This window comes from Bos indicus x Bos taurus, chromosome 8 (genome assembly GCF_003369695.1).
Source record: "Bos indicus x Bos taurus breed Angus x Brahman F1 hybrid chromosome 8, Bos_hybrid_MaternalHap_v2.0, whole genome shotgun sequence".
Lineage (NCBI taxonomy): Eukaryota > Metazoa > Chordata > Mammalia > Artiodactyla > Bovidae > Bos > Bos indicus x Bos taurus.
The window spans coordinates 90,268,546-90,293,681 of NC_040083.1; the positions used below are offsets into that span (position 1 = coordinate 90,268,546).

At 42.3% G+C, this 25,136-nt stretch overlaps 1 protein-coding gene across 4 annotated transcripts in view; it reads left to right on the forward strand.

The window, feature by feature from the left end:
* The first annotated feature begins 2,029 nt into the window (after nucleotides 1-2,029).
* TMEFF1 (transmembrane protein with EGF like and two follistatin like domains 1) overlaps nucleotides 2,030-25,136 on the forward strand; it is a 97,371-nt gene continuing 74,264 nt past the window's right edge. For 2 of the 4 annotated variants that reach the window (XM_027550390.1, XM_027550391.1), the window contains exon 1: nucleotides 2,039-2,636. In XM_027550390.1, the coding sequence (XP_027406191.1) occupies nucleotides 2,447-2,636 (190 nt within the window). In that variant the 5' untranslated portion in view covers nucleotides 2,039-2,446. Of the gene's footprint in view, nucleotides 2,637-25,136 lie in introns of all 4 variants that reach the window. The other 2 variants (XM_027550393.1, XM_027550392.1) reach the window with 2 other exon arrangements.

Consider the following 25,136-nt stretch of genomic DNA (forward strand, 5'->3'; position numbering starts at 1 on the left):
AGAGCCAAACACATGGCAGGAAAAAATCACTGGGGAGGTCATGTTTAATGGAGAAGCTGTTGAAGGAATGGTCTGAGAAGGAGCCTTTAGCTGTGGCTTGGCAGTCAGGAACTCGAGATCACACCTAATGCAGAAGCTAGTTGAATTTCAGCTGTAATAACTGCCATGCCACAGCCCAGTTTAGAGTTTTGAGGCAATCTTAATAAAATGTTTCAAATGTGAATGTATATAAAAAGCATGACGAACATATACTTTAAAAGAAAATAGCTTTTTAAAGTTTTAACAAAAATTTTCATTGAAAAAAATTCAAAAAACACAGACAAGTATAAAGGACAGGAGTCTTATTCATCAGCTCACTTTTTAGAGATAACCACTGCTAATATATCACTATATTCTTCTGAACTTTTTTCCCCTATATACACACATGTCTATTTAATAAAAATAAGATTTTCTTACACATACTCACTGGTATCCTTTTTTCCTTGTCAGTAAACACTGATCTAATCTACTCCATTCCATAGTTCCCACAGATGGACATTTAATTGATATTTACTATTATAAAAAGGCTGTGATGGATATTCATATAGACATTTTGTGCTCTTGTCCAATTATTTCTTTAGGATAAATTCCAATTCTTGGAATTGCTAGATTAAAGGATAAATGTTTTAAAGGTTTCTGATACATAGCTGAATTGCTCACCTCAAACATAAATTAATAAAGCAAGGTTTTGTCATTTCTTTTGGGCTTCCCCTGTGGGTCAGCTGGGTAAAGAATCCGCCTGCAATTCTTGAGACCAGAATTCGATCCCTGGGTTGGGAAGATCCCCTAGAGAAGGGACGGGTGATCCACTCCAGTATTCTGGCCTGGAGAATTCCATGGACTGTATAGTCCATGGGGTAGCAAAGAGACACGACTGAGCGGCTTTAACTTTGTCATTTATCTCTTTTAGTCATCATCAGGACAAGAAAGCTTGTCGGCGTAATCTGCCTTTTACTACTACTGGGTTTAAATATCTTTTTATATATTTATTGTCTGTATTTAATCTGAATAAGACATTAGCGCCCCATTTGTTTTTTTTACCTCTATCAACCTTTTATTCCTGATTCATATTGTTGTCTCCTATTTACAGTGAAGATATTATCCCTAGTGTGGTTTTGCCTGTGGCAGCTTTCCACACATTAAAAAATTTTATGAGTCAAATTCATCAGTTTTTCAACGAGATTTATAAATTCCTTTTTAGGTGAGAGGCAGCATAAAAGAATGAAAAAAGTAGAGGAATTTCAAACAGTTCAGTCCATCATCTTATTGCTGTGGCTGGGTCTCACTCATTTCGCACAATGTGGTAGGAAGAGCACTGGGTTGGGAGTCGGATCACCTTTCTCTGGCTCTCAACTTCCTCCTCTGTAGAAGAGGGATGAGAGTGAAAACTCCTTTGTAGGGCCGTAAGAAAGAACTGGAGGGAATTTGAGTCCTATCTAAATATTAGCTATTCTTAGTGGGAGAGGGCAATACAGAATTTTAAAAACTATTTTAAATTCAGTTGGTGTTTGTGGGAATAGGGTAAGGGTGAGGAACCCAGTAATTCAGCCATTTACCCCCATCTCTAAGAACGACAAAGCTGGAGTCAGAACGTGAGTTCTAATTCTGGGGTCCTGCCCGTTTTCCTCGTAGGTGACCTTGGACAAGTCACCTTCACTTCTCCCCGGCTCAGTTTCTTCACCTAGGGAATAGCTATATAATAGCCCACCTGCCCTTTTCCCCGCCAAACTGCTGGGCCAAGGAAACGCTTCAAAAACGCTCACAAAAGGGCGGCAAAAACGTCTGTCAGGGTAACGCCTTCGGAGCCTGCTCGGCGCCCGCCGGCCCCGGGTGGCTGGACCGAAGGGCGGCCGCGCCCCCCAACCCCCGCCAGTGCTCCCGCCCCGCCGCAGGAACAATAGCTCCCCCGGAGGCGGCGCCGGCCGCGGGCGGGGGCGGAGCTGCGGGCGCGGGCGCTAGGGGTGTGCGCGGGGCGGGGTCGCAGCCACCCCTCCCGCCGGCGGCTCTGTCACGCGCCCCGCACCGGGCGGGCCGGGGTCTTTGTGACGCGGCGGCGACAGCCGCGGACACAAAGGGAAGGCGAGGAGTCGAGCGAGGGGCTGGGCCTGACCCTGCCCCGCGACCCCCGCCCGCCGCGCGCGCGCGCCCGCTCGTTCCCCGGCATCGGTCTCCCCGCGCGGGCTCGCACGCTCGCGCGCACTCGCCCCGACCCTCCGACTCCGTCCCGAGCGCGGCTGGCCCGGGCCTGGCGGGCGCTGCGGGTGGGGCGGGGATGCTGAGGGGCAGCTCCTCGGCGCAGCGGCGCGGCTGCTAGGAGGCGCCGAGGCAGCGGCGGGGCTCCCGGCGCGCGGCTGGATGCCCCGGGCCTGCGGCTCCCTGCGCTTCCCGCCGTCCAGGGGCGCCAGCCATGGGCGCCGTGGCCGCTGAGGCGCCGCTCCGGCTGCCGGCCGCGCCCCCGCTCGCCTTCTGCTGCTACACGTCGGTGCTTCTGCTCTTCGCCTTCTCTCTGCCCGGGAGCCGCGCGTCCAACCAGCCCCCGGGTGGCGGCGGCGGCGGGGACTGTCCTGGCGGCAAAGGCAAGAGCATCAACTGCTCAGGTAGGACCGGCCGGAGCGCGCCTCTGCGGCCCCTCCTTCCTTCCGCCCCCGCGCCTCCTCCCGCCCGGTCCCCGCGACGCGGCCCGGCCAGGCCGGGGCGTGGGGGTCCCGGGAGCCAGGCCGAGGGCGAGCGAGGGCGCCGGGCGGGGCGCGAGCGCGCGATGCGGGCTTGGGGACCCGCGTGGGGCCGGGGAGTGGCCGTGCGTGCGTCCGTGTGTGCCAAGTGGCTGGGCGCGGGCGGCCGGGCTTGTGGGGAGGGGATGAGGCCGGGTCGGCAAGTGGGAGGCAGCCGGCTGGGGCTCCGGTGTGGTCGTGGGTGTGCACGCGGGAGCGCATGTTTGTGTTGTGAAGGCTCAGGGGAGGGAGGGGGGCGGCCCCAGGCAGGGCTTTTCTGTGTGCTTGTGTGACGATGAGGGGCCAGGGGAGTGACCGTGCGCTGGGGAGGTTCCTTCATGGGGGGCTCTGGGTTCTCTAAGGGGTCGTGTGGGAAAGGGGAGCGGCTGGTCCAGAGGTCGCAGATCGGCCATGGAGCGTGACTGTGTGTGTCTTTTGGGTTGAGAGGTGGGCGCTCCGGGCTCGGAGTGATCCCGGGTCTGTGGATATGAGCAGGGAAAGTCCTGGGGCCATGGAAGTGACCCTCTGTTGTATGCGTTGTGCTGGGTGAAGCCAGGGGCTCAGGGATGTGCCGGGGTACACATTGAGGAGGAAGGAAGGGGGTCCTGGAGTAAACCCCGTGTGTGTGGATTCAGAGGGACGTTAGCTAGGGAATCATCATGCTGTGTAGGATGTGGGTAACAGAAGGAGGTAATTAGGTCTCCGGGAGTGCCTCTGTGTAGAAAGGTGTGCCCCGGGTTAAGCTGGTGTGTGAAGAGGGAACCGGTTCCGAGGGAATGGTCCTGTGCGTGCGTTGGGCTGTTGTAGGAGGGCTTGGAGATTGGCAGCCACGGGAGCAAGGGAGTGACCTCTCCCCTCTCTCCAAGGCCGTCTGCCCCCCCACAGCTGGTGCAAACAAAGAGCTTGCTGGGGCTGTAATGGACGAGACTGGGGAGGAGGGGATCCTGGCAGTAAAGTTCCCTCTTCCTTTCACGACGGGTCCCAGAGGAGCCCTGGGGCAAGGAGAGGCTTCCAGGTCTCATTTAGGGGTGCGTAGGTCCTCCTGGAGCTGGCCTGGCAGATGCTGGTGATCATAAGCCACAGCCTGGCTAACTTGCCTTCTATCAGTTCTCATTTTCCACTAGTGTTCTTTAAATCAAGTGTGGGAGCAGAGGCTTGGAGGTCGGGGGTGGGGCTGAAGAGAGATTGGACTTCAGGTCACAGAGAATCCTTTGGTTAGCCTGCCAGACAACCTTTGTACCCAGAGGGCTCTTGAAAGGGGCATTGTTTCTAGGGGAATGAGGGAGCAAGTGGGGCTCAGCACAGATGTTTTTGCTACCCTAAATCAAGAAAACCTTTGGCCTGCTGTTTAGGTTTGAAGGTCTGAAATCTTTTAGTAATTTTCATAATGGCATATTTTATGATGGGGGAGGGGTTATGAGCACAGTAAACAATAGCATGTCCATTAAAAGCTTTTCCATCCATGTAATAACTTTTACTTTATTTTTCTAATGTTAAGTGGAATAGGGGATAATGCTTTAATATATAATCACACTTTAATGGTTAAGAATAAAAGTCATTAGTATGTTAGCATGCCCTTTTGCAACAAATATTGGCTACCAAACTTCTAAGTGATCACACCATGTCAAAATATTTTATGGGATAATGTGCTGTGGTTATTTGTTCTTGCTGAGCTAATTTGTCCTTAGCAAAATAAAGTGTGTATTGATGGATGTTTTTGGGTATGCTTGCTAACTCTGGTGGATAATACAAATTTTTAAAAAAGACATAGAGGGCTGAAAACCCACATGGTGTGGAAAAAAGGAAAGATTTGGGGATTGTGGCCCTTGCTAGGCAACTGTATGATTTGGAGCAAGTTACCTAATTTTCTTAATTTACTCTTTTGTTAAAGGGATTTGGATTTAATAATATCTGAGCCTTATTTAAAGGGTATATTGATATTTTGATATGTATACCAATAAATTAAGCTTATTACATAAAATGTTTCTAATGCTAAGATATACTTGAATAACTCTGGGTCTAAAACTAAGGGTTCTAACTAAATGGTATTTGTAGATTCTTGTAGTAATTGTTCCTAGGATGAAGATCTGGGAGTAATTCATATGGAAAATAAATTTTTTAGAGTTGATTAATTAGAGAGCTGTAGTACTGCAGTTTGGACATTTGTTGTTGTTGCCATTTAGTTGCTAAGTCTTGTCTGACTCTTTTGTGACCCCATGGAGTATAGCCTGCCAGGCTCCTCAGTCCATGGGATTTCCCAGGCAAGAATACTGGAGTGGGTTGCTATTTCCTTCTCTATGGGATCTTCCTGACCCAGGGATCAAACCCGTGTCTCCTTCATTGGCAGGCGGATTTTTTTTACCACTGAACCACCAGAGAAGTCCAGTTTAGACATACAGTTCAGTTCAGTCGCTCAGTCGTGTCTGACTCTTTGCAACTCTGGACTGCAGCACACCAGATGTCCCTGTCCATCACTAACTCCCAGAGTTTACTCAAACTCATTTCCATTGAGTTGGTGATGCCATAAAACCATCTCATCCTCTGTCGTCCTCTTCTCCAGTCTTCAATCTTTCCCAGCATCAGAGTCTTTTCAAATGAGTCAGTTCCTTGCATCAGGTGGCCAAAGTATTGGAGTTTCAGCTTCAGCATCAGTCCTTCCAATATTTAGGACCAATTTCCTTTAGGATGGACTGGTTGGATCTCCTTGCAGTCCAAGGGACTCTCAAGACTCTTCTCCAACACCACAATTCAAAAGCGTCAATTCTTTGGCACTCAGCTTTCTTTATAATCCAACTCTCACATCCATACATGACTACTGACAAAACCATAGCTTTGACTAGATGGACCTTTGTTGGCAAAGTAATGTCTGCTTTTTAGAATGCTGTCTAGATTGATCATAACTTTTCTTCCAAGGAGCAAGTATCTTTTAATTTCATGGCTCCAGTCACCTCTGCAGTGATTTTGGAGCCCCCAAAATAAAGTCTGTCACTGTTTCCACTCAAACTATGCACAGTTGCACTCATCTCACACACTAGTAAAGTAATGCTCAAAATTCTCCAAGCCAGGCATCAATAGTATGTGAACCCTGAACTTCAGATATTCAAGCTGGATTTAGAAAAGGCAGAGGAATCAGAGACCAAATTGCCAATATTGGTTGGATCATCGAAAAAGCAAGAGAATTCCAGAAAAACATCTACATCTGCTTTATTGACTATGCCAAAGCCTTCCACTGTGTGGATCACAACAAACTGTGGAAAATTCTGAAAGAGATGGGAATACCAGACCACCTGACCTGCCTCCTGAGAAATCTGTATGCAGGTCAAGAAACAACAGTTAGAACTGAACATGGAGCAACAGACTGGTTCCAAATGGGGAAAGGAGTACGTCAAGGCTGTATATTGTCACCCTGCTTCTTTAACTTACATGCAGAGTACATCATGAGAAATGCTGGACTGGATGAAGCACAAGCTGGAATCAAGATTGCCGGGAAAAATATCAATAACCTCAGGTATCAGATGACACCACCCTTATAGCAAAAAGTGAAGAAGAACTAAAGAGCCTCTTGATGAAAGTGAAAGAGGAGAGTGGAAAAGTTGGCTTAAAGCTCAACATTCAGAAAACTAAGATCATGGCATCTGGTCCCATCACTTCATGGCAAATAGATGGGGAAACAGTGAAAACAGACTTTATTCTTTGGGGGGGCTCCAAAATCACTGCAGATGGTGACTGCAATCATGAAATTAACAGATGCTTGCTCCTTGGAAGAAAAGTTATGACCAACTTTGACAGCATGCTAAAAACTGGAGACGTTACTTTGCCAACAAAGGTTTGTCTAGTCAAAGCTATGGTTTTTCCAGTAATCATGTATGATGTGAGAGTTGGACTATAAAGAAAGCTGAGTGCTGAAAGATTGAAGCTTTTGAATTGTGGTGTTGGAGAAGACTCTTGAGAGTCCCTTGGACAACAAGGAGATCCAACCAGTCCATTCTAGAGAAAATCAGTCCTGAATATTCATTGAAGGCCTGATGCTGAAGCTGAAACTCCAATACTTTGGCCACCTGATGCGAAGAAGGGACTCATTTGAAAAGACCCTGATGCTGGGAAAGATTGAAGGTGGGAGAAGAAGGGGACAACAGAGGATGAGATGGTTTTATGGCATCACTGACTCAATGGACATGAGTTTGAGTAAACTCCGGGAGTTGGTGATGGACAGGGAGGCCTCTCATGCTGCAATCCATGGGGTTGCAAAGAGCTGGACACGACTGAGCGACTGAACTGTTTCCACTGTTTCCACATGAGTGCAGCATTTCTCATGATGTATGCATCTATTAATGCAGCTTGAGATTGTGCCTTGTTTTTTTTTTTTTTAAGTAGCTTTATTACCCAGGCATTTCCCACATAAACTGGTTTACTTCTCTACATGTTTGAATTTTAAAATCTAAATACTGGCCTTGACTACCTGTTAATTTTCATTTGGGGTTTTTGACCATTGTTTTAACCTATTCTGACCTTTCTGAAAACTGATTCTGTCAGGCTGTGTGAGTTGGCTCACAGCCCTGTGGCCCTTGTAAATGTGAGGAGAAAGTCTGCGGCTTCATTAAATTAATAGAAGTTGTTTAGATCATGGAAAAGTATGGAACTCTGTGATATTTTACTGTAGACTTCTTTCCAAATTGGTTGATGTTGATACATTAATCAGCCGGATGTTCAACCAGCTATGTATCTTCCTAGTTGTATATAACAGATTTTTTAGCTTCTGCTGTTAACATTTTCCCAATTTGCTCACCAGTCTATCATTTAGAAGATTCTGTCAGATTGTCTTGTAGAATGAGTATATATATATATATATATATCTATCTGTATCATCCCTTTTCCATTCTTAGTAGTCATATCAAAAAGCAAATGTCTATAGTCTGCCTTAATTGAGAGCCCATGGTGGCTTTTTCTTTTCATTGTGTTAAAAAACTTACTGACCCATTCTAGAGTTTTTCAGTGGATATGTGGCAGCTTTACCTATGGATGTTTTTTCTGGGTTTGTTTTTTCTTTTTTGAAAATTGAGAGTGCATTCTTTCCTTTCTGGTCTTCTGGCATCTTGTCAAGATAGCTTAGATAATCAGTAGTCAGATCTTAAAAGTTTTTTTCAGCATTATGGAATGTGATTTGTTTGGATCAGAAGCAGATTCCTTTGAACTAGCTCTGTATTCCATTAATGTCCGCTTTCCATGTCGCTTCCCTTAGATGGTAGCTCCCTTTTTTCAGGGTCTGCCTTCCCAGTTTTTGAAGGTCCTATTCTTTGGTGAAGATTACTAAAGCAGAGAAGAAACTGAAAGGGTCTGCATGTCCCTGTCGCCTCTTGATGTTACAATATCTTTGCTAAGCAATGAGCCTTTTGTTTATCTCTTCTTGTTCAAAACAAGCCCTTTAAAAAAAAAAAAAAAGTTGTTCTCTTGTCTAAGTTTTCTACTCGTTCTAGACTTTATACTTATTGATCATTATCTTGTTGTTTGTGCTTGCTATTTTTTAATAATTTTATGGATTGTTTTGTTTTTGGCAGCACTGTGTCTTGGTTGCTGCGCAGGCTTTCCTCTAGGTGCGGTGAGCTGTGGCTCCTCTCCATTTGTGTGCACGGGCTTCTTGTGGCGCCTTCTCTTGTTGCAGAGCACAGGCTCTAAGGTGCAGCTCCCTGGCTCCAGCACAGATTTCAGTAGTTGTGGTGCACGGCTTACTTGCTCCTCAGCGTTTGGGATCTTCCTGGATCAGGGATTGAACCTGTGTTTCCTGTGTTAGCAGGCAGATTCTTTACCACTGAGCCTCCAGGGAAGCCCTGTACTTATTATTTTAAAAAATCTACCTTACCAGAGAGGTTTCATGTTCATCCAAAGAGAAAAATGTTTGGAAATACATGATTTATGTGAAGAACAATTAACCTTGAGCCCGGGAGACCAGGTAACCTTAGCCATGCTGCTTTTTTTTTTTCATTTGTAATGTGAAGATAATGATAACAGTCCTTTTTGGCTCTAGGGTGTTAGAGAAGAACAAATGAGGCTAAACATATGAGACAATGCTATTTTAGGGATTGGGGTTAAAGAGAAAGAAAAACGTTTTAAGAGACCAGCAAGCTGCATTGGTGAGAGTTGTAAGGTGGAGAATTTGAAGTAGGTTTTTAAAGTGTCACAGAAATCCAGATCCTCTGATTGTGGTGTGGTTAAGAATGATATAAATGGTTGATATAAACTTCGTATTAAGAGAAGTTTCTCATTGAGAAATTAAGGAAACAGTCCCATTTACCGTCACATCAAAAAGAATAAAAATACCTAGGAATAAATCTACCTAAGGAGACAAAAGATCTCTATTCCAAAAACTCTAAGATGCTAATGAAAGAAATTGAAGACGGCACAAACAGAGGGAAAGATAGACGGTGTTCTTGGATTGGAAGAATCAATATTGTTAAAATGACCATACTACCCAAGGCAATCTGCTGTCAAATTACCAATGCTATTTTTCACAGAAATGGAACAAAAATTTAAAAAATCTGTATGGAAGGACTTCCCTCGTGGTCCAGTGGTTGGGAATCTGCCTGCCAATGCATGGGACACATGTTTGATCCCTGGTCTGCGAACTAAAATCCCACATGTCTCAGGGCAGCTGAGCCCCTTACACCTTAGACCCCGTCCGCCACAACAGGAGAAGCCGCTGCAGTGAGCAGCTTGTGCTCGCCCCAACTAGAGCAAGCCCGTGCACAGCAGTTGAGAGCCTGGGTGTTACAAGGACGACCCGGCACAGCCAAAAGTAAGTAAATAAATAAATGTTTAGAAGAATCTGTATGGAAACATAAAAAACTCCCAATAGCCAAAACGACGTTGAGAAACAACGGGATGGGGGGACGGGGAGAGAAAACCAGCTCCCTGACTTCAGACTGTACTACAAAGCTACAGTAATCAAAAGTGAATGCTACTGGCACAAAAACAGACATATTAGATCCATGGAATAGGATAGAAAGCCCAGAAATAAACCCACACACTTACGGTCAAATAATCTAGGACAAAGGAGGCGAGAATATACAGCGGAGAAAAGACAGTCATCTTCACTAAGTGGTGCTGAGAAAACTGGACAGCCACACGTAAAAGAATGAAGTTAGAGGGAATTTCCTGGTTTGTCCAGTGGTTAGGACTTGGCGCTTTAACTGCCAGGTCCTGGGTTTGATCCCAAGTCAGGGAACTAAGATCCTGCAAGCTGCACAGCGCTTCAAAAAAATAAAGAATGAAATGAGAACATTCTCTAATAACCGTATACAAAAATAAAAGTGGATTAAAGACCTAAATATAAGAGCAGATACTTTGATATTTATAGAGGAAAACATTGGCAGAACACTCTTTGAGATAAATTGCAGCAGTATTTTTTTGGATCCATCTCCTAGAGTAATGGAAATAAAAGCAAAAATAAACAAATAGGAAGTAAGTGCCTTGTTAGTGGCAATTCAGGATTTTGGGGGATAAAAAGTGAATTTTTTGTAATTGGTACAATATTTTGATCAGGGCATCTCTAAATCCCTGGTATGTAATATGTGAGTGTTGAACCTTGATTGAGTACCTGCAGTTCAGTCAGTTCAGTTCAGTTGTTCAGTTGTGTCCGACTCTTTGTGACCCCATGAATTGCAGCATGCCAGGCCTCCCTGTCTATCACCAACTCCTGGAGTTCACCCAAACTCACATGCATCGAGTCGGTGATGCCATCCAGCCATCTCATCCTCTGTCGTCCCCTTCTCCTCCTGCCCCCAATCCCTCCCAGCATCAGGGTCTTTTCCAGTAAGTCAACTCTTCACATGAGGTGGCCAAAGTTCTGGAGTTTCAGCTTTAGCATCAGTCCTTCCAATGAACACCCAGGACTGATCTCCTTTAGGATGGACTGGTTGGATCTCCTTGCAGTCCAAGGGACTCTCAAGGGTTTTCTCCAACACCACAGTTCAAAAGCATCAATTCTTCGGCGCTCAGTGTTCTTCACAGTCCAATTCTCACATCCATACATGACCACTGATAAAACCATAGCCTTGACTAGATGGACCTTTGTTGGCAAAGTAATGTCTCTGCTTTTGAATATGCTGTCTAGGTTGGTCATAACTTTCCTTCCAAGGAGTAAGTGTCTTTTAATTTCATGGCTGCAGTCACCATCTGCAGTGATTTTGGAGCCCAGAAAAATAAAATCAGCCATTGTTTCCACTGTTTCCCCATCTATTTGCCATGAAGTGATGGGACTGGATGCCATGATCTTAGTTTTCTGAATGTTGAGCTTTAAGCCAACTTTTTCACTCTACTCTTTCACTTTCGTCAAGAGGCTCTTTAGTTCCTCTTCACTTTCTGCCATAAAGGTGGTGTCATCTGCATATCTGAGATTATTGATATTTCTCCCGGCAATCTTGATTCCAGCTTGTGCTTCTTCCAGTCCAGTGTTTCTCATGATGTACTCTACATATAAGTTAAATAAGCAGGGTGACAATATACAGCCTTGATGTACTCCTTTTCCTATTTGGAACCAGTCTGTTCCATGTCCAGTTCTAACTGTTGCTTCCTGACCTACCTACAGATTTCTCAAGAGGCAGATCAGGTGGTCTTGTATTCCCTTCTTTCAGAATTTTCCACAGTTTGTTGTGATCCACACAGTGGAAGGCTTTGTCATAGTCAGTAAAGCAGAAGTAGATGTTTTTCTGGAACTCTCTCACTTTTTCCATGATCCAGCGGATGTTGGCAATTTGATCTCTGGTTCTTCTGCCTTTTCTAAAACCAGCTTGAACATCAGGAAGTTCACGGTTCACGTATTGCTGAAGCCTGGCTTGGAGAATTTTGAGCATTACTTTACTAGTATGTGAGATGAGTGCAATTGTGCGGTAGTTTGAACATTCTTTGGCATTGCCTTTCTATGTTCTAATATACTAGATAGTAAGGGAAATATATTAGAGGTCATCCCTGCCTTCAGAGGCTTTATATTCCAACAGAAGTGGTTGGTTAACCTCTTAAAAATACATGCAGGAAATTTGTTTAGTACATCTGGGCTTTCTCCCCTTTTCCCCCACTCCCTCAATAATAAGCATATATTGACCACTGACAGCAGCAGCAGCAGCAATGGAGTTTTTAAAAGGTGTACAGTTAAAGTGATTTTAGTATAATTATAAAGTCATACAACCATCACCACTGTCTTAATTCCAGAACATTTCACTCCCCCCAAATCCTTTACTTACTAACAGCGATTCCATATTCCTCTTCACCCTGCCCCTCCCCCCTTCCCCCAAGCCCTTAACAACTACTAATCTTTTTCCTGACCTTATGGATCTGCCTATTTTGAACATTGAATATAAAGGGCATCATGTAGTATGTGGCCTTTTGTGATTGACTTCTTTCACAGTTTTTCAGGGGTCATCATCCATGTTATAGCATGTATCAGAACTTTATTCCTTTTATGGCTGAGTAATACTCTGTAGTATGGATATATGTGGCACCTTTGTGCTTTTCCATCAGCTAATGGACAGTGGGCTGTTTTCACATTTTGGCTGTTATGAATAATGCTGCTATGAACATATATGTACAAGTTTTTTTGTGGACCTGTGTTTTCAATTCTCGTTTAACGTTTTGAGAAACTGGCAAACTGGTTCCCAAAGCAGCTGCAACCATTTTAGATTTTCGTCAACAATGTACAAGGGTTCCAATTTCTCCACATCCTCTCCAACACTTGTTACTACCTTTTTGATTATAGTTGTTCTAGTTGGAGTACTAATTGAAGTTGTGGATCAGTGAGGTTTTGATTTGTGTTTCTGTAATGACATTGAGCACATTGTGCTTAAAGGCTATTTATATATTTTGTTTGGAGGAATTTCTCTTCAGATCCTTTGCTGAGCTTGATTTTAACCTTCTGTATTAAACATTGCCTTAGTGAACCATATTATCCAAATCCTACAGCTTACAGATGCTCCAGTGGTAGGTTTGCTCTGGTTTGTCTGTGTGTTGTTTGATTTCTCTGCTTACCAAGAATCAGTTGTGTTTGTTCTCAAGTTTATTTATACCAGTGGTATAATAAATATTACTCAATTAATAGGCACAGATGAACAGCAGTGAAGAAAACAAATAAGTATTAATAAATATTACTCAAATAGATGAAATGTGAATGCAAAAAGCAGCTGTTTTTCTGAATTGCTTTGGAAAGACTTGATAAAGGCATGAAGCTGCGAGAATTGCCTTTCAGTGAATTAAACTGTGGTCAGTTCAACCAAAACAGATTGGGGAAACCTTACAAATCTGGGAGGATTCTAGTCCTAGAAAACTTTGCAGATAGTTAAAAGTCTTGTTCTACTGTGAAAGGGAGGAAAATGGACATTGTAGATTATGGATTATGATTGTGGTTTATCCAAGGAAGTAGAGAGCTGCGTTTGGCAGACCCATACTCAAAGAAGAGGTCTTGATGCTATAATATATGGGGAAGTGAATGTCCGTTTGTACGTTTGAAGTTTAAAATGGTTGTAATATGTATGTGTCATTTAAAAAATGATTCCTTGCTCTACCTGACTTTTATGATTAATTGATCAGTGACGGTTTCCACTATATGAGGTGTGCCCTAAGGAAGATACTGATACAGTGTTAAGGGAATTAATAATTCCTATTTCTGGGAATCAAAAAATAATTCCTATTTTCCTGAATAAGTGGCTGTCGAACTGGGCTTTATGGGCAGAGTAGAATGTCAGCCCAAAACACCAGCCATGCTTTTGCCTGAGGCCTTTGTTGTTGACCTTCCTTTTGCTTGGAACCTTCTTGTCCCAGTTATTTATCCCTTAGCTCTTTCTCATCTTCAACTTCACTTTCAAAATGATGCCTTAAAATTGCAACCTTTTCTGCCTCCCACCCCTTCTTCCCTTCTCATACCCGAATCCTCCTTTGTGTTTTTTTTTTCTGTCTCCAAAGCACCTTTATCTCTGTGACCTAATATGAAAAGTTGTGTTGGTCGCTCAGTTGTGTCCCACTCATTGTGCGACCCCGTGGATTGTAGCCCACCAGGCTCCTCTTCATGGAATTCTCCAGGCAAGAATACTGGAATGGGTAGCCATTCCCTTCTCCAGGGGATCTTCCCAACCCAGGGATAGAAGCCAGGTCTCCTGCATTGCAGGCAGATTCTTTATTGTCTGAGCCATGAGGGAAGCCTGTGACCTATTACACATGTTATTCGCTGACGACTCTGTGTAGATCCATGAGGGCAGGGATTTTTGTCTTTTTTTTGTTCACTGCTGTATCATCTGTGCCTAGAACTGTATCTGACACAAAATTAGGTGCCCATCCTATATTTATTTGTGGAGTTAATGACTGAAAGAATGTAGAAACTGAGGAGAGTTGGAAAGAGTGTTCTCTAGGCTATTGGAATGGCGCTGGAGTCCAGCTACAAAGATGGGGAAGCGAGGGGACTATTTGGGGATACTGGGCTGTGGGGATGAAGGCAGGAGATGAGTCTAACACAATTGCCACTGTATTAGAGGAAGGCCTTGAAGGCTGAACTGAAGGTTTGACACTTGCTCTGAAGAGAAAGGAAAGCTTTTAAAGCTTTGAGTGACATTGTGGTTTTAGAAAACAAAATCTGGAATTGAAAGGGAGAGGAGATGAGACTGGGGGCATGGTGAAAGATGACAGTGGAAATGAGAACTCAGAGGATTTGTTTGGCTGCACTTTATGTTTAGAAATTGAATTGGTTGTTAACCATTTGAAAATCTTGAGGTGTCACTTGAAAATCTTGAGGTGTCACTTAAAAATCTGCATTTTGGTCTGCCTTTTCTAAACTTCCCTAGTGGCTCAGTTGGTAAAGAATCAACCTGGAATGCAGGAGATCCTGGTTTGATTCCTGGGTTGGCAAGCTCCGCTGGAGAGGGATAGGCTACCCACTCCAGTATTCTTGGGCTTCCCTTGTGGCTCAACTGGTAAAGAATCTGTGTGCAATGCAGGAGACCTGGGTTTGATCCCTGGATTGGGAAGATCCCCCGGAGAAGGGAAAGGCTATCCACTCCAGTGTTCTGGCCTGGAGAGTTCCATGAACTGTGTATAGTCCATGGGGTTGCAATGAGTCTCCCTACACAGCTGAGCGGCTTTCACTTTCACTTTTTGAATTTGGAGGTATTGATAGCTTTAGGCTCTTTCCACATGGCAGAAATTCTCCAGAGCTGTCTAATGGGGCATCAGCTCTTCAGCTTGTTAGGCCCTACCCAGCCATCCTTTCACTGACCGTTTTCTCCCTTAGCTTCTGGATCACCTCCTATAGGTGGCAGGATGAATTATGATGTTCTTGATATGGGGTGGAGAACCTGTTTGGAGGAGAGTCAAATTGGTGTGTAATCCTTCCTTCATTGCTGTTACTCACAACCACCAAGTTGAATGTAAATCCTTTTTTCTGCAGTTTCCGGCCCTTCCCATCTGAGCACCTCTCCTGCCCGTAGTCCTTGCAACTTCTGCTTTATTCTGTCCTTTCCCTTCTCAAATCTTGCCTTGAACTCTCCTCCTACCTCCTATTTGAAAGCTATCCTGCTATCATCTCTGACTGTATACCAATTTCCTTGAAATGTTTTCTGATGATATTTTTATCATATTTAGTTTTCCTTCATCAGTTTTATATTTTAGTTTTAGTACTTCCCTTTTTTCAGATCAAATCAGATCAGTCGCTCAGTCGTGTCCGACTCTTTGCGACCCCATGAATTGCAGCATGCCAGGCCTCCCTGTCCATCACCAACTCCCGGAGTTCACTGAGACTCACGTCCATCGAGTCAGTGATGCCATCCAGCCATCTCATCCTCTGTCGTCCCCTTCTCCTCCTGCCCCCAATCCCTCCCAGCATCAGAGTCTTTTCCAGTGAGTCAACTCTTCACATGAGGTGGCCAAAGTATTGGAGTTTCAGCTTTAGCATCATTCCTTCCAAAGAAATCCCAGGGCTGATCTCCTTCAGAATGGACTGGTTGGATCTCCTTGCAGTCCAAGGGACTCTCAAGAGTCTTCTCCAACACCACAGTTCAAAAGCATCAATTCTTCAGCACTCAGCCTTCTTCACAGTCCAACTCTCACATCCATACATGACCACTGGAAAAACCATAGCCTTGACTAGACAGACCTTTGTTGGCAAAGTAATGTCTCTGCTTTTGAATATGCTATCTAGGTTGGTCATAACTTTCCTTCCAAGGAGTAAGTGTCTTTTAATTTCATGGCTGCAGTCACCATCTGCAGTGATTTTGGAGCCCAGAAAAATAAAGTCTGACACTGTTTCCACTGTTTTCCCATCTATTTGCCATGAAGTGATGGGACTGGATGCCATGATCTTAGTTTTCTGAATGTTGAGCTTTAAGCCAACTTTTTCACTCTCCACTTTCACTTTCATCAAGAGGTTTTTGAGATCCTCTTCACTTTCTGCCATAAGGGTTGTGTCATCTGCATATCTGAGGTTATTGATATTTCTCCCGGCAATCTTGATTCCAGTTTGTGTCTTCCAGTCCAGCGTTTCTCATGATGTACTCTGCATATAAGTTAAATAAACAGGGTGACAATATACAGCCTTGACAAACTCCTTTTCCTATTTGGAACCAGTCTGTTGTTCCATGTCCAGTTCTAACTGTTGCTTCCTGACCTGCATACAGATTTCTCAAGAGGCAGATCAGGTGGTCTCGTATTCCCATCTGTTTCAGAATTTTCCACAGTTTATTGTGATCCACACAGTCAAAGGCTTTGGCATAGTCAATAAAGCAGAAATAGATGTTTTTCTGGAACTCTCTTGCTTTTTCCATGATCCAGCGGATGTTGGCAATTTGATCTCTGGTTCCTCTGCCTTTTCTAAAACCAGCTTGAACATCAGGAAGTTCACGGTTCACATATTGCTGAAGCCTGGCTTGGAGAATTTTGAGCATTTCTTTACTAGCGTGTGAGATGAGTGCAATTGTGTGGTAGTTTGAGCGTTCTCTGGCATTGCCTTTCTTTGGGATTGGAATGAAAACTGACCTTTTCCAGTCCTGTGGCCACTGCTGAGTTTTCCAAATTTGCTGGCATATTGAGTGCAGCACTTTCACAGCATCATCTTTCAGGATTTGGAATAGCTCAACTGGAATTCCATCACCTCCACTAGCTTTGTTCGTAGTGATGCTTTCTAAGGCCCACTTGACTTCACATTCCAGGATGTCTGGCTCTAGGTCAGTGATCACACCATTGTGATTATCTGGGTCGTGAAGATCTTTTTTGTACAGTTCTTCTGTGTATTCTTGCCATCTCTTCTTAATATCTTCTGCTTCTGTTAGGTCCATACCATTTCTGTCCTTTATCGAGCTCATCTTTGCATGAAATGTTCCTTTGGTATCTCTGATTTTCTTGAAAAGATCCCTAGTCTTTCCCATTCTGTTGTTTTCCTCTGTTTCTTTGCATTGATCACTGAAGAAGGCTTTCTTATCTCTTCTTGCTATTATTTGGAACTCTGCATTCAGATGTTTATATCTTTCCTTTTCTCCTTTGCTTTTCGCTTCTCTTCTTTTCACAGCTATTTGTAAGGCCTCCCCAGACAGCCATTTTGCTTTTTTGCATTTCTTTTCTATGGGAATGGTCTTGATCCCTGTCTCCTGTACAATGTCACGAACCTCATTCCATAGTTCATCAGGCACTCTATCAGATCTAGGCCCTTAAATCTATTTCTCACTTCCACTGTCTTTCCCTTTTTTTCTCTTTCTAAAGTCTTGAGGAAGAAACAGAACTTTGTTTCTATTTCCTTAAGACCACAGGCATTTATGATAAATTTCCTCTCCTTGTTGTATAGCTTAGGAATTTAGATGTTACTGATAGATTGTTTTATGGTTTTGCATTATGGTCTAAGAGTGTGTTTATATAATTCTAGGTTTTCATATAAGAACTAGGTGGGGAATTCCCTGGTGGTCCAGTGGTTAGGAGTCCATGCTTTCAGTGCTGAGAGCATGGTGTCAGTCCCTGAGAGCAAGGTCAGAGAGCAAGGTCTCACAAGCAGCACAGCGAGGCCAAAAAAACCAACCAACCAAACAAACTAGAAATTAGGTGTGTCTCTGCATTCTAGTATGAGAGCACGTTTTGTGAAAGATACTTATACCTCAGAAAAGAAAGTGCTATTTCCTTAGCTTCTTAGTCCCCTATTATGTAACTATTAATTTTACTTAAAGTTTAAAACATTTTCTGAATTTCAAACTTAGAAATAAATTGTAGTAGTTTTATTATTAGTATTTTAGTATTTTCCTTAATTGGAAAATACCCAGATTTTCCAATTAAGGTTTCACCCCATTTGCGGTATCATAGTCTCTTTATATATATAAATCTGTGTATATCTATATATTTCTACCTACTTACATCTGTATCTATATTTTATCTGTGCTGTGTGTGTTGTGCTTAGACGCTCAGTCATGTCCAACTCTTTGCACCCCATGGACTGTGGCCCGCCAGGCTCCTCTGTCCAAGGGGGTGCTTCAGACAAGAATACTGAAGTGGGTTGTCATGTCCTCTTCCAGGGGATCTTCTCAACCCAGGGATCGAACCCAGGTCTCCCTCATTGTAGGCGGATTCTTTGCCATCTGAGCCACAAAGGAAGCCTGATATTTTATCTGCTGCTACTGCTGCTAAGTCACTTCAGTCGTGTCCAACTCTGTGCCACCCCATAGACGGCAGCCCACCAGGCTTCCCCGTCCCTGGGATTCTCCAGGCAAGAACACTGGAGTGGGTTTGCCATTTCCTTCTCCCATGCATGAAAGTGAAAAGTGAAAGTGAAGTTTTATCTATATCTATCTAAATCTTTCTTTTCTGAACCTGACTCTGCCAAGTTGGCCCCTACCAAAGGAAATGGTTTAATTTATGCTTTATATCAGTTTTATTCTTTTAATACTTTGTGTTGTCATCTATTGTGAATGAAACATTGAAGCCTTCAATTATAATAGAAGTTTATTTTTGTATCATTTTTATATATTTTTATTCTATTTGGGACACATACATTGAATAGTTTTTGTTTCATTTTTTTGTTGTAATTTTTATTTTTGTGTAAGGTAGATCTAAAGAATCTCCTGAAGTCATAATATTGCCTATTCGGTTTTGGATTTGTGTGTGTCTTTTAAGTGTTGGGATTCATTTCACAGTGTAGATACAGACCATTCTGCTTTCATAGCCCATTTACATTAAGTGAAGTAATTATGATATTTCTGATAACCCTCTATTAACGTGATTATCTTTTAAGATGTAAAATCCAGTTGTTTTTAGTATAGCTGCAAAGTTGTACAACTGTCGCCATGATCAATTTTGGAACATTTTTGTCCTTTCTAAAGAAACCTCATATTCTGTAGCAATCACTCCCCAAACCCCACTCCCACAGCCCTAGGAAACCACTAATCTATCTTTTGCTGTAGATTTAACAGTTTGGGATATTGCATATAAGTGGAATCATACAATATGTGGTGTTTGTGATTGGCTTCTTTCACTTAGCATACTGTTTTCAAGATTCATCCATGTTGTAGCATGGATCAGAATGTCATTGTTTTTTATGAGCAAATACTGTTCCATTGTATGGATAATACCATGTTTTGTTTATCCATTCATCAGCTGATGGACATTTGACTTGTTTCCACTTTCTAGCTATTATGAATAATGCTGCTGTAAACATTCATGTACAAGTTTTCCTGTGGACATATGTTTTCAGTTTTCTTGGGAATATACCTAGGAGTATTAATAGCATTACTGGGTCACATGGTAAGTCTGTGTTTAATATTTTGAGGAACTGCCAAGCTGTTTTCCAAAGTGCTGCATCATTTTACATTTTCAGCAGCAATGTCTGAGGATTCAAATTTCTCCACATTCTGGCCAACACTTGTTTTTGTCTTTATTATAACCAACCATTTTAAAGTTCGTATATATTATCCCTCATTTCCTTATGCGTGTGATTTCTTTCAGTTCAGTTCAGTCCCTCAGTTGTGTCCAGCTCTCTGTGACCCCATGGACTGCAGTACGCCAGGCCTCCCCATCCATTGCCAATTCCTGGAGTTTATTCAAACTTATGTCCGTTGAGTTGGTGATGCCATCCAACCATCTCATCCTCTGTCGTCCCCTTCTCCTCCTGCCTTCAATCTTTCTCAGCATCAGGGTCTTTTCAAATGAGTCAGTTCTTTGCATCAGGTGGCCAAAGTATTGGAGTTTCAGCCTCAGCATCAGTCCTTCCAAAGAATATTCAGGACTTATTTCCTTCAGGATAGACTGATTGGATCTCTTTGCAGTCCAGGGGACTCTAAAGAGTCTTTTCCAACACCACAGTTCAAAAGCATCAATTCTTCGGCACTCAGCTGTCTTTATAGTCCAACTCTCGCATCCATACATGACTACTGGAAAAACCATAGCTTTGACTAGACGGACCTTTGTTGGCAAAGTAATGTCTCTGCTTTTTACTGTGCTGTCTAGGTTGGTCATAACTTTTCTTCCAAGGGGCAAGCGTCTGTTAATTTCATGGCTGCAGTCACCATCTGCTGTGATTTTGGAGGCCCCCCCCCCCACAAAATAAAGTCTGGCACTGTTTCCACTGTTTCCCTATCTATTTGCCATGAAATGATGGGACCAGATGCCATGATCTTAGTTTTCTGAATGTTGAGTTTTAAGCCAACTTTTTCACTCTCCTCTTTCACTTTCAAGAGGCTCTTTAGTTCCTCTTCACTTTTTGCCATAAGGGTGGTATTATCTGCATATCTGAGGTGATTGATATTTCTCCCAGCAGTTTTGATTCCAGCTTGTGCTTCATCCAGCCCAGCATTTCTCATGATATACTCTGCATATAAATTAAATAAGCAGGGTGACAATATACAGCCTTGACGTACTCCTTTTCCTATTTGGAACCAGTCAGTTGTTCCATGTCCAGTTCTAACTGTTGCTTCTTGACCTGCATACAGATTTCTCAGGAGGCAGGTCAGGTGGTCTGGTATTCCCATCTCTTTCAGAATTTTCCACAGTTTATTGTGATCCACACAGTCAAAGGCTTTGGCATAGTCAATAAAGCAGAAGTAGATGTTTTTCTGGAATTCTCTTGCTTTTTTATGATCCAACGGATGCTGGCAGATCTCTGGTTCTTCTGCCTTTTCTAAAACCAGCTTGAACATCTGGAAGTTCATGGTTCACATACTGTTGAAGCCTGGCTTGGAGAATTTTGAGCGTTACTTTGCTAGCGTGTGAGATGAATGCAATTGTGCAGTAGTTTGAACATTCTTTGGCATTGCCTTTCTTTGGGATTGGAATGAAAACTGACCTTTTCCAGTCCTGTGACTACTGCTGAGTTTTCCAAATTTGCTGGCATATTGAGTGCAGCACTTTCACAGCATCATCTTTAAGATTTTAAATAGCTTATCTGGAATTCCATCACGTCTACTAGCTTTGTTCGTAGTGATGCTTCCTAAGGCCACTTGACTTCACATTCCAGGATGTCTGGCTCTAGGTGAGTGATCACACCACTGTGATTATCTGGGTGTGAAGATCTTTTTTGTACAGTTCTTCTGTGTATTCTTGCCACCTCTTCTTAATATCTTCTGCTTCTGTTAGGTCCATACCATTTCTGTCCTTTATCAAGCCCATCTTTGCATGAAATGTTCCCTTGGTATCTCTAATTTTCTTGAAGAGATCTCTAGACTTTCTTTGCTGCTGCTAAGTCGCTTCAGTCGTGTCCGACTCTGTGCGACCCCATAGACGGCAGCCCACCAGGCTCCCCCGTCCCTGGGATTCTCCAGGCAAGAACACTGGAGTGGGTTGCCATTTCCTTATAAAAAGACTTTCTTTAGTAGTATGTAAATTTCAGTTTTTATAAAAGCTGGTTTGGGAGATAATGTTAACCCATTTACCTTGTCCTGCTCACCCTCCCCTTTTTTTGCATTGTTAGAAACATTGTTTTAACAGAACTGTTTTCATTATTCCTACTATTAGTTCCGTTATTAGCTTCTCTCACTGGAGAACTGAAACATTTAGCAGTTGACATACTACTTTTCTTGTACACTGTGAAATTCTATTTAAATTTAAATCTTAAAACTCTATTTGCTTTTACTTTTAAATGATTTACTGTTAATCTTTTGTTACAGTTTGAATCTATTCCTTTTTTATAAGTGTCATGTATTTTTCATGGCTCAGTAGTTTCATCATTTTTTGAAAAGTCATTTCAGGTTCTAAAGTTCTTAGCGTATTCTTCTGCCTTCAGAAACTTTGGCAGGTATTACATTTTCAACCATGGCTCCATTCCTCCTATTTTTTGTGCAAATATTCTCTGAGTCTTTTCCATGGTTAAAAAAAAGGAAAAGGAACAAACTCCACACCTTTTTTCTTTATTATAAAAGTAGTATTTGTTTGATGTAAGAAATTTGAGGAATATGAAAAATTGTACAGAGACATCTGTGATAATTGCCATTCTCCTCTTAATGTATGTTATAATGTTTGTGCTGAAATTATTTCATTTATACCAAAAAAGTTTAAACTTTTTTCTTTTTTTAAAAAATATTTATTTTTATTAGGCTGCATAGAGTCTTAGTTGTGGCACGTAGGGTCTAGTTCCCTGACCAGGGATTGAACTCAGGCCCCCTGTATTGGGAGTGCAGTCTTAGCCACTGGACCACCGGGGAATTCCCTGAACTTTTTTCTTGATGTTAATGTTTGCTTTGGCGTGTTCTGTTTAACCTGGAGCCACTACTGTTCACAGATCAGATCTTTTGGAATTTTAAGTTCAGCTTATTTTTTTGTCAGCTTTTGTATAATATTATTTTACAAGTGAATCTAAACTGCTGATATTTCTGTTTCAGTTCTGTTGTTCATAGCCTTGTTGTATATTTATATTCTCTATTGTTCACATGTCAGCTCAGTCTTTACTATTTTTCTTCATAGATTTTTTCCTCTATAAAGTGGTTTGAGATGTTTCTTAGGTTGTGCAATTATATTTACTATTGTTTGCTTCAAGTTCAGACCATAAGTGCTTCCTGAGTGAGTGAAAGTCGCTCAGCCATGTCCGACTCTTTCCGACCCCATGGACTATACAGTCCATGGAATTCTCCAGGCCTGAATACTGGAGTGGGTAGCTTTTCCCTGCTCCAGGGGATCTTCCCAACCCACGGATCAAACTCAGGTCTTTCACATAGCAGGTGGATTCTTTTACCAGCTGAGCCACAAGGGAAGCCCAAGAATACTGGAGTGGGTAGCCTATCCCTTCTCCAGTGGATCTTCCTAACCCAAGAATTGAACCGGGGTCTCCTGCATTGCAGGCACATTCTTTACCAACTGAGCTATGAGGGAAGCAAGTGCTTCCTAATTACCATTTAATTAAACTTAGTTTTTTAAAAAAGATTATTCCTTGTTTTACAAAATGGGGTTTAAGGTTGGGGTTGTGTCAAAGTTTTGGTTTGATGGTTTCACCCAATGGGGACAAGTATCCTTGATAGTTTCTGTTGGTATTTTGTAAAGATGTCTTTTAATCTTTTTTATCTCATGAGGGATTATTATACCCATTTTTACTCTAGGGAACTGGGGTTTCTCAGATTTAGTGCTTGGCCAGTTTCATGTAGTTACTTAATCAAATAGTTAAAACTCCAAATCTGGAACTCTTTCTATTAATAATAATGCCCCAGAGTTTGTGAAGTCCTTTTAAAATAGTTAACATCGGGCTCTTTAGTGATAACTTGCAGGTTCTTTTGTAGATTTTTGTCTCTGTGGGTGACATCTGGGTTCTGACTACCTCCCATTCCATTTGGTATTGCAGACACTAAGGAATAATGGTTAGAAATAGAACTAGAAATGGGAATTACCTGGTGGTCCAGTAGTTAATACTCAGTGCTTTCACTGCTTTGGGCCCAGGTTTGATCTCTTGTAGTGAAACTAAAATCCCACAAGCTATGTGGAGTAACAACAACAACAGAAAAGAAATAGAAATAGAAGGGTGTTTTCTTGTGTTTAGATTTATTTGTTGATATTTCAAAATTTTTGATGTAGGAACTATACTGAATGTACTTTCAAAAGTTAAAAATACTTACATAAACATGTATATGTTGCAAAATATAAATTACATTATAACTCTATGGTTTTATTTTTTAATTTTAGTTATTTTAAATTATGAAAGCATGATAACACATTTATAGCAGACTTGGAAAATACAGAACAAGGTTACATGTAGTTCTGCTATTAATTATATAGTTTTATAACCTGCTTTTTGCACTACACAATGGATCTCGGTCCTTCCATAGATATGTATTTCTGTCACATACTTTCATGGCTGCATAGTATTTCATCAATAATTTATGTAATTAATTCCCAACAGGTGGACACTTAGGTTGTTTTCTGCTTTGCTATTGTATAAAAAAGCTGATGTTATCAGTCTTGCAGGTACACTTTTGTATGTTTTGTCTTCTATTCCTATCATAATTTCCTAGTAATAGAGTTGTGGGGTTAAGACATAGAGACAGTTTAGATTTCCATATATACTGACACATTTTCCTATGAGAGGTTCTGCCAGTTTATACTCTTAAAGTTGGTTTGAATGCTCATTTTCCCCATCTTCTCCAGAGCTGGTATTAATAATAAAAAAACAACCAACAGACATTTAACATTGCATTTCTGATGTGTCATGCACTGCTGAGTGCTTTCCCTATCTGTATTTAATCCTTCATCAGCATTATGAGATGGGTGCTATTATTGTCCCCATTTTACAGATGAGGGATTGGAGGCTCAGAGTGGTAAATTCCTAAGGTGTTATATACTTGATAAGTGACAGAGGCAGCAGAGGCAGGATGCTGATCTAGGAAGTCTGATTCTAGAGTCTGCCTGATAAACAGCAAATTATATTCCTTGTTCATCTTTTTCAAAATTTAGGTGACATGATTATTTTCTCCGATTTTTGAAGTTTTTTATTCTTTATTGAGATATAATCCACATAACATAAAGGTCACCATTTTAAAGTGTACAACTCAGTGGTTTTTAAATATATTTAGTGTATTATGCAACCATCACTGCTACTTACAATATAATTGCGAAGCATTTCCATCGCTCCTAAAAGAATTTCCATACCTGTTAGCAGCCCCAATACTCCTCTGTCCTTGTCTCCTGGCAGCTGTATAGAGGCTTCAGTTTGTGGATCTGTGAGAGGGAAGCACCCAGGTTTGCCAAGCTAGTCAAAAAATAGGAGTAAGGGAGAAAGTGTCCAAATTTTGAGATCTTTGGTAGGGCTAGAAAGACCCTGGGTACCATTAATACCCAGCTTGAAATCTAGGTATTTCTTTCTTATCATGGAATAGGTTGTCCTCCCCATCACCTTGCCTGAAGCATCCTGACATTCAGGCGTTTAGAACTGAAATAGGCAGCGGGGAATGACTGTAGGTGTTTGATTGGAGG